At 44.1% G+C, this 9,634-nt stretch overlaps 1 protein-coding gene across 1 annotated transcript; it reads left to right on the forward strand.

Annotated features, from left to right (window-relative positions):
• Nucleotide 1: 1 nt before the first annotated feature.
• On the forward strand, nucleotides 2-1,487 carry FZD7 (frizzled class receptor 7; the record flags this gene model as incomplete). Its single annotated transcript, XM_009332940.1, has 1 exon — nucleotides 2-1,487. A coding segment is annotated over one exon (1,134 nt), but the record flags the coding sequence as incomplete, so codon positions are not given.
• Nucleotides 1,488-9,634: the final 8,147 nt, after the last annotated feature.

Below are 9,634 nucleotides of genomic sequence, written 5' to 3' on the forward strand. Positions count from 1 at the left end.
CCTCACCCCGCCGCAGCCCCCCTCCGGCTTCTCCTTCTCCTGCCCCCGGCAGCTCAAGGTGCCCCCTTACTTGGGCTACCGGTTCCTGGGGGAGCGGGACTGCGGGGCCCCCTGTGAGCCAGCCCGGCCCAACGGGCTCATGTACTTCAAGGAGGCGGAGGTGCGATTTGCCCGGCTGTGGGTGGGCGTGTGGTCTGTACTCTGCTGCGCCTCCACCCTTTTCACCGTGCTCACCTATCTGGTGGACATGCGCCGTTTCAGCTACCCAGAGAGGCCCATCATCTTCCTCTCAGGCTGCTACTTCATGGTGGCAGTCGCCTATGCGGCAGGTTTCTTGCTGGAGGAGCGGGTGGTGTGTCTGGAGCGCTTCTCTGAGGACGGCTACCGCACTGTGGCCCAAGGTACCAAGAAAGAAGGCTGCACCATCCTTTTCATGATCCTCTACTTCTTCGGCATGGCCAGCTCCATCTGGTGGGTCATCCTGTCCCTCACCTGGTTCCTGGCTGCTGGCATGAAGTGGGGCCACGAGGCCATCGAGGCCAACTCCCAGTATTTCCACCTGGCTGCCTGGGCTGTGCCCGCTGTTAAAACCATCACCATCTTGGCCATGGGGCAGGTGGATGGGGATGTACTCAGTGGGGTGTGTTACGTAGGTATCTACAGCGTGGACTCTCTGCGGGGCTTTGTGCTGGCGCCCTTGTTTGTGTACCTCTTCATTGGCACTTCCTTCTTACTTGCCGGCTTCGTGTCCTTGTTCCGCATCCGCACCATCATGAAGCACGATGGCACCAAGACGGAGAAATTGGAGAAACTGATGGTGCGCATTGGTGTCTTCAGTGTCCTCTACACGGTGCCTGCCACCATTGTCCTGGCATGTTACTTCTACGAGCAGGCCTTCCGTGGCACCTGGGAGAAGACGTGGCTCCTCCAGACCTGCAAAACCTATGCTGTTCCCTGTCCCAGCCACTTTGCCCCTATGAGCCCGGACTTCACAGTCTTCATGATTAAGTACCTCATGACCATGATTGTTGGGATCACAACTGGCTTCTGGATCTGGTCTGGCAAAACCCTTCAGTCCTGGCGACGCTTCTACCACAGACTCAGCACCGGCAGCAAAGGCGAGACGGCAGTATGAGACCCCCCCTGCCCCCTCTGGCACACACACACGCACGCACACATGCACACACGCAGAGGAGAGGGATACTCGAAGGTAATGGCTCCCTGAAGGGGGAGGAAGGGAGGCTTTTCCAAACTTTTTCTTCCTCCCAGAGGGTTTGGAAAAAAAAAAAAAAAAATCTTTGATTAAAGGATCAGACGGACCGTATCCAGTGGTGCTTATGCCCAGCTAGAAGAACACAGAGAAAGAAGCCACTGGTGGGATGGGAGAGTCCTTCACCGGCAAGAAGTCCCCTTACCTATCTCTCCTGCTACCCCTGTGCAGGAAAAAAAACCCAACCTAACTAAAAACATCCTGTCTTGCTTTGGACGAGAGGGAGGGGAGGCCAGATCTGTTGAGCTGCCCCTGCCGAGAAGTAGCCAAACCCTTTCTGAATTGCTGGGGTCAAACTGCAGCGCGGGCAGGGTAACTCCTGAGCCTGAGCTTGCCGCCTGCTCCTTCCAGCAATCACGTGAGTACTGCGCAACCAGCTACAGCCCAGATCGTGTGCTGGTGAGATGCCTCTGCTCGGTCAGCTCACAACTTCCTTTTTACCTCAGTACTATCTGTTTTAATTGTTTTAAAGTTAAGATTTGACCCTCGGTGTGTCCTTGCTGCTGTGGGGAAGGAGGGGGTTGCTATTCCACACCCTGAAAAGAAATGACTTGTTGCTTTTCAGCAGAAGGCTTTTCCCCCTTGCCTTTGTTCTAGGAGACAAAGGGGGAAACAAAAGTGTTTTCGATGTAGAAAGGCATAAGCACGGGATTGGTTTTTATGGGCAAAGTAACAAAAAGAAGTCGTTGAGGTTCACCCTTGGATGTGAGGAGCTCGCAGAAATAAACATTCCTTTTATGAAAAGAGGAGAAGGCAGGATGTTTTCCTCCCGTTCAATATGGGTCGCTTTTCTAAGCTGAAGGAAACGCAAGACTTGGAGGGCAAGAAGAGAGTAACCGAGAGCACCTGCCAAAACAAGAGCCATTAAGATGTGTAACATAAAGATACGATATGTTTCTTTCCTTCCCATAAACCTGCTTTCTCTCCTGCTTTGCAGTGAGCTCACTGCAGGTAAAGTCAACACACAGTCGGCTTCTGGGGACAGGAGGAATCCTTTTGGCTCACGATGGACCCTTTGCCTGCTCCTCAGGTTCCCTGAACTGCATGGCAATGACTCACAGTGCAGGAGGGGGCTGGGGTTGGGGTTCAAAAGCAAGCAGGTATCGCAAGGGAGAAGCCTTCTCGTTTCAGCTAAAATACAGCTCGTTAAGTTTCCAGTGATCACGTCTTGGAAGGAAAGACATTAAAAAATTAATCATCAAATGCATCGTTTTCTTTTTGAAATGTGACAGATTTTTCTACTCTGAAATTTTTATGTTGACTTGTTCATATTTTATTTTTTGCATACTACTTTACCTTTATATTCACTGAAGGGTTGTTTTTATAAGTGTGTGTGTGTGTATATATTCTTGCCTAAGGACAAAATAGGAAATGCTGGATTTTTAGCAAGTCTCCACCCTATAGCTGCTCTTTATTTTTTTGGGGGGGAAAACTGTCTGGAATGAAACTTAAAAAGAAAAAAACCTGTTCAGGGTGAGGGGGCAGACTGCTGCTGTCTGAAGGCAGTAGTCTAGGCATGAGGAATGGGCCCATCAGCCAAATCCTTCAGTAGATCTGATCTCAGACTTGCAGGGCTTGGGTTTTTGTCTTTTATAATGTGCACGTGGAAGAAAAAGAAAAAAACAAACGTGTAAGATGAGTGCAGTATGTATATTTTGTAAATCTCATTTTTGTAAGAAAATATGTATTTATGTTTTTACTTGATTTTTTTTTGAAGGTCTGTATGAGGCCCTGCTTCATCCCATGTACAGATCACTAAATAAATAATTTTTAATACAAGGGCTCCAATGAAGTTCTTTCAGTCTTTGAACACTCAGCAGGTTATAGAAGGGGGGGCAGCTCCGTGAGTAGCATCTTCCCCCCCACCCCCAGCTTTGTTGTGGGAGGTGCAGGAGACTTTCGGGTGACTACACTGTGAATATACTGACCAGAAACTCAGCTATGACTTGAAACTGGCCTTTCTGAGTACTGGCCCCTCACAATAGATGATCACATTTTGAGACCGTTTCAAATGTTTGCCCTCACTTGAGGTACTTGCATCCTAGCCAAGTTTTCTTCTAGGCTCTGCCTCTTGCTGAGGGCAAGCTGATAAACCAGTTTCCTTATCTAGAAAATAAGGATAATGCTCTCTTCCCATTCCAAAGGGACTTTGAGATTGAGAACTGGAGGGTGCTACAAGTGCTGTAAATTAAATCCTTGCTTTGACAGGTGGAGTGTTTCAGGGAAACACTAAGGACTAGGTCCTTTTCAATAGCTTTCAAAGGGCAGTGTTTTGAACTGGCTTTTTTCTCCCCCAGCACCTTAGCTATCTCCAGTTTTGTTCAGGTGAATTTTACTTTAATCTTAATAGCTAGCCCGAAGCCTACATTCTTTCTTATCACAGTCATCTGAAAGCTGATAGCTTCAATGGAATGGTCTATTTTAGTTCATTTTTTAAACTGAAATGAATGTTTAGATCTCAAGCTGTGTTGCTACAATCATGGAAAGTGCCCCGGCAAACAGAATTTTACACCTGTGAAATGATAGTTTCCAGCTTTTCTCTCGCAATGATTTCAGCCTATTTATTGGGTTCAACACCCTTCCTTTGCCTTAAACTATGGCTCTACTAAAATTTAAGTTACAAAACAGATCTAAGATACTGTAGCTGGATGGCATCATGGTAGCTGTATTTGCACTGCAATATTGTTTCATTTACTGAGCGCAGTGTGCTATAGTTGCACTTTCTCTCGGTACTATTTTATTCGGACACTGTGCTCTCAAACATAACCTTTTACAAAAACTACTGATTTAAAGTTATTTTCAGAGCTAGCCCCATTCATGCTGCCTCGCTAGAAAAGCCACATCTTTTATTTGAAAACACCTCTAGCTGTTCCCCAGAATCGCTCGCTTGTCAAGTTTCCTTTTTGAAAAGGCCTTTGCTTTCCTGCGAGTCAGGCTGCTTCAAACTGCTCCATGACATGAGCTCGCGGATCATTGCTGAGGGGGGTTTCATTCCACTCACTTAGGAAACCTGAACCTTTCTATAAACATTTCCTCCCATTAATCCATCAGTGCCGGCCGGAGCGATGGAACGGCTGAAACAGCTCGTGCTCTGAAGGACTGGGAACCGACGGGAGCAGTGGTGTGACTGATGCCCCTGTGCTGTGCAGCCACAGCTGCGTCGCTAAACATGCAATTAATCCTTAATACATCATGGACAGCTAAGCCCGCAATTCATGCAGGCGGCCTGTCCCCCGCTCTTCTCCCCGCTCACCACCCATCCTTGCTAGCTGGATAAGAAACTGCATTTAGGTGTGATAGCTATTTTTTTGTCCATATGTGGAAAAACTTAAATAGACTTTTTTTTTTTTAGTTCAAGAGACATTCATATCTGAAAGGAAATATCTCTGTTTCCACCAGAAACCACTAAAGCTGAATGCTTTTATTTCAGTATTTCCTATTAGGTACTTCTGGATTTAAAGTCACTTACGCAAAACTATCCAAATCCTGGGATTTAAGTTGATTTTTAAAATTTGAGATTGTAGGTGAAATTTGACGCTGGTGTAAAGTAGAAGCAACTGCTATTCACTTTTAAGCAGATGTGACTCGCATCAAGACTGAATTTGGTCACAGTGGAAACAATTTGGAGAATTTCAAGTAGTGATAGCGTCTGGCCTTCTGGAATAAAAATCTCCATCACCGTTCTGATAACAAAGTAGCAGTTACTTTCATAATGGAGTACAACTTAAAAAATATCTGTGAAGCTGTCTGGAAAAAAGGAGGAAAAATAAGCCTTTACTAACCTTTGCTAATCGCTGCAAAATGATTTGTCTTTGACTAATGTTTAAGTCCACTTTCAGTTAACATTTTTTTAAGCTTAAGGAAAGTTTCTTTCACACCTTTGGCTCTTGTCTATGCAGCGTTTTTGGTTCACAAGACCTTGGCAAGTAATAGTTATCATTGATCAATATCCCTGTAAGTTTACACCATATACTACATTTTCATGAAAAATATATAAACACTGGTTCTTAAGTTTCAGAAACGTTTGTGTTACTTTCTAGAAGACAGTATTCTTATTTCGGGCAAGTTAAACAGGAGGCTTTAACAGTTCTAGAGTTCATGAATAGCAGCAGCAACTGAATGTTTGTCTCTGCAGAAAAAAGTGCTTTTATAATACGTCAGTGTTTGTTTGGGGTTTTGGTGGAATACCCACACCAGTGATTTAATGTTTTTGTCTAAGTACTTCACCCGCAACCAATAGCTTTGCATGCAAGTAAAAAACCACACATCTCTCTGTTCACCAACTGGCAACAGGAAACATTATAATTTCACATGGGTTTAGAAACCAAATTACTAGCTTGTGTCTTAAATAGTCTTTTTCTTCTGCATCTCATTCTCACTTCCTTCCAGACCTTACAGGTACTTTGTATACACCCTGCTCTCCATACCTGCTTTCTACTCCTGTAATTTTTTAAAACGATGAATCCAGCTGAAAGAAATTTAGTCTGTTGCTTGGAGAGGAAAAGACGACACTGAATCTTTCAGCACTATGACTGTTCATTGAGATAGACTATTGCCAAGCCTGTTCTGTATAAACCAGGATAATTGTTTCACGCCAACATGAGTGTGTGGTTTTGGCAGCTACAACGCTGCACAGGATAATATAGGATTGGGAGAATAAATACAGTGCATGGCAAGTTCCCAAATGCCCCACTTAGAACTGACACATTTTGACTAAAATTATGCCCAAACTGTAAAACTAAAATACGTACGTCAGAGTTTAACGCTGCTCAGACAACCCATTTGCACCGCAGAGGAGGATGGGGAGGGTTTTGACACTGTTTAAACCCAAGGTCCAAGGTTGCCTGGTTCAGGTGGCCGGGCATTGCTTGTCTCAAAACCAGATCAGTGGAAGTAAGGCACAGCACTTTCTCCTAATCCAGGTAAAGACCGGGCTCAAGCACAGCATTACCACAGCTGCAGCCAAATAGGATTCGACTGAATGATGCACAGTGAGGTCAGACAGGCCCAAACAGGGTCACAAGTGCGTACTCCTCTACATTGCTTGCTCCATTCTGTGCAGCCAGCCTAACCATGCCAGGAAACTATGGGACGGTGATAAATGAGAATATCGATAAAAAGCAGGAATAAGCAGGGCCTAGAGCACATTTTTAAATAACAATTGTAAATTGGGGGTGATCACTTATCCGTATTAGTCAGGAAATCCTGCTAGCAACAACTTGTTCATTTTGTCTGCCCCAGCTGTGTCACGACTTGAGTTGGTTATATGCAACTCTTTGCTTAAGCATGTTACTCTTACAAATACAGGTGGAAAATCAGTGTGTGCTGCCTAGACGAATAGTCTATATGAGTAGGCTTTGGCTGCACAGGTCTTGGAAATTAACCCCATCATGTGGCCACCAATGTAGCCATGAACCTTACTATTAACACCAGGATCCCAAAGACCAGGATGACAACTAGAAAGAAAAAAAAAAAAGAGGCCCAGTTCTCCCCTACCTCCAGCTTTACTGGAGGAATTGGCAATTTTAGCATTGTTCTCAAACCAATCTGCAGGAAGGCAATGCTGTTCTCAGGGCAGGCAAGGAGTAAGATTATTCCCACTGTGCTGTCCTTTTCCTCAGGCTAACATACAGAGGGGCTTCAGAAAAAGCTTGTGGTGAATGGGGGATTCTGACAGGCATTGTAGCAGAAGAAAAATACGTTATCTGGCTCAGATGGACACAAAAGGGTGTTCCAGCAAGTAGGCACTAATCTAGGATTTGGAAGACAAATGCTTGATTACCTGCACTGTCACAGATGGTGGACAGATCACTTACAGCCAGACTTTCAGCAGTATTCAGGCAGCTGAAGATGCAGGCAAGTACATGGAAAGCATTTTTCATAAATGCTTAAATTCCCAGGTGCATGTCTTCGTAATTGGAAAATCTCATCTCTGTCTAATTTCTTGTCTATAAAATTGGAACAGTGGCATTTCCCTATATTAGAGAAGTGTTGTGAGAATAAATACTCTCAAAACCAGAAGAAATTAAATACAATTATAATAGGGTTTATATAAATACCTCTGTCAGATCTTTGTCCCATAGTCTGATGTTTTGCAAGTAGGTCCCATTCTAGAGAACGCCAAATTAAGACTACCAGCTAGAATAAATTACTTGCATGTTTTCCAGTATCTTATCTAAAACTAGGCAGGCTGAGCACATGCTTTCACAGGAATATCACTCTAGCCAGGGCTCAAATATACGGTGTGAGAGGGTATAAAGACGCAAGCTAGGTAATTAGAAAATTACACTGAACTGGGCATGCATGAAAATCAACAGCTGTTGACTACAGTCAAACAAAATGGACTTGTGCTACCCTGGTGCTTACGCATAGCAGAGATAAGGATTTGGGCCAATCTGTGCTGGAGCTATAGTGTGCTTAGTTCTTCCAGTACTCCTCAGTCTCTCATTTTCTATATGCTATAAACACAGCTATTATCAACAGACTCTGTGACACCTCTGCTGTCCCTCTTTAAATCATTACAGTTCACTTCAGCTTGCTGCAATCAGGATCTAAACTATAGTAAGTCGTAGGCCTAAAGCAGAGTTGTCCAAGGTTTCGTCCAAGCCCTTAGCAGTGAGAACCCACCTTCCCCGCCATGTTTTCACTTCGTCATTTAGTTCCTCAACAGTTTTTTCTGTTACCAGGACCTCCAACAGTTTTCTCTTTACTGAAGATGGCCAAGTAGAAGGATTAGTTGGCTGTTTGGACATTTTCCTGCCTCAACAACAGGGAACAGCATGAGACTACTACTTTCACCGGTGAAATACGGAGGCATCTAAGCTGACTGGTGTTGCCCTGTGCCAGCCTTTCCTGTGGGAGACGTCTGCACCCATTCACCTTCATCACACATAAGTTTTTTGTTGCTAAATAAACTAAACAAACCAAAAAGGATTCCTAAATGCATCAAAGCATGCTTTAAGTTATAAATTCCCCCCTCAAACAAACAAAAACATAACTTAAGAGTTTTTATGGAAGACAGTCAAAGGGAGCTACTTCCAAAAATATTTACCTAAAGCATGAATCAGATCAGTTGCCTGACATGGCTTCCTTCCACAAATTTTCCATGCAGGGGGTGTGTGTATATGTGTGCACACGTGTGTGCACACGTGTAGCATGAGTGCATGCTAGTTACAACTATAGGTAAATCTCTCATCAAAAACCTAGTGAAGAGAGAAAATCAAAAGGCCCTTGCCCAATGCAGCTGTCTGCTAATTAAACACTGGTGTTAATTGCAATAGTGTGCTTGGACCCCGTTCCCTGTGTTTGTTGTGGTGCCTGCGTGAGCTCTGGATCACTCAGAACTTTCACGTTCTCACAGAAAATGAAACTGTCTATAAAAGGAATGAAAGGCTGTGATATGTATATATATCTATAGGGCTATTTTTAAAGAAAAAAGGATTTTTTGTGTGAGCTAGTTCAAAGCCAGCTTTGATTATCTAAAGCAAAAGTCACTCTTTAGAAAGAATAAAAAACTAAACGTAAAGATGGGATCTTTTTTATTTAATCCACGATGAAAAGAGCATTTCTTATTTGTAATGCTCTTGCCTCTCAATTCTTTTTTTTTTTTTTTTAATTAACAGCAAAACGTAAAAGTTTCAGGCAGCATTTCCCGTCCTTACTTTACAAGATGTGCAAAGCAGCATTCCATTAGGGCCAACAGCCAGTAGAAGGGATGTCATTTGACACCCTTACACAACTATGCATACCAGGCTGGAACCGAGCGGGATTATGTGAGTGGATAGAAAGCCCTTCCAGAGAGAGGATTTACTCACACAGTTTTTCTTTACACATTCTGCTCTCTGAAGATAGTAAATCAGCTATTGGATTTGCAGAAACAACTCTCATGACGGCTAAAGAATTCAGGCACAAAGTAAATGAAGGCAAAGATCTGGCCTCTCTAACGCAGCTCGTAGCGACCACGGGAAGAGACCAAACTACACCCGTGTCCGAAGGGGCTAAACAGCGCCTGTGCCTGAACCATATTCCTCTTCTAAGGCAGGGGCAGGAGGTGGGCTGGGTTTCCAGAGCCCAGGCCAAATCCCCCGGCAACTTTTTGCTTTTATGGTAGGCTAAACCAAAGTCCTGGATGTGAATGTTATAAGATTTAAAAGACCGTACTTTACAGTTACTGTGAGCCAGAAACTGTCTTTTCTGGTAAGAAATCCCTTATCTGGAAAAATGAATTAATTGGTGGATAGTTTTGCTTTGTTATGAAGGCACGGGGCTTTGTATCACTGCCCACAGACAGGGATCTCATTTTCTGTCTTTGAGATTCCTTAAGGTTTTTGCCATTTGACTAACAGAGTCAACATTAACTAACAG

This window comes from Pygoscelis adeliae, unplaced genomic scaffold (assembly GCF_000699105.1).
Source record: "Pygoscelis adeliae isolate BGI_AS28 unplaced genomic scaffold, ASM69910v1 Scaffold160, whole genome shotgun sequence".
NCBI lineage: Eukaryota > Metazoa > Chordata > Aves > Sphenisciformes > Spheniscidae > Pygoscelis > Pygoscelis adeliae.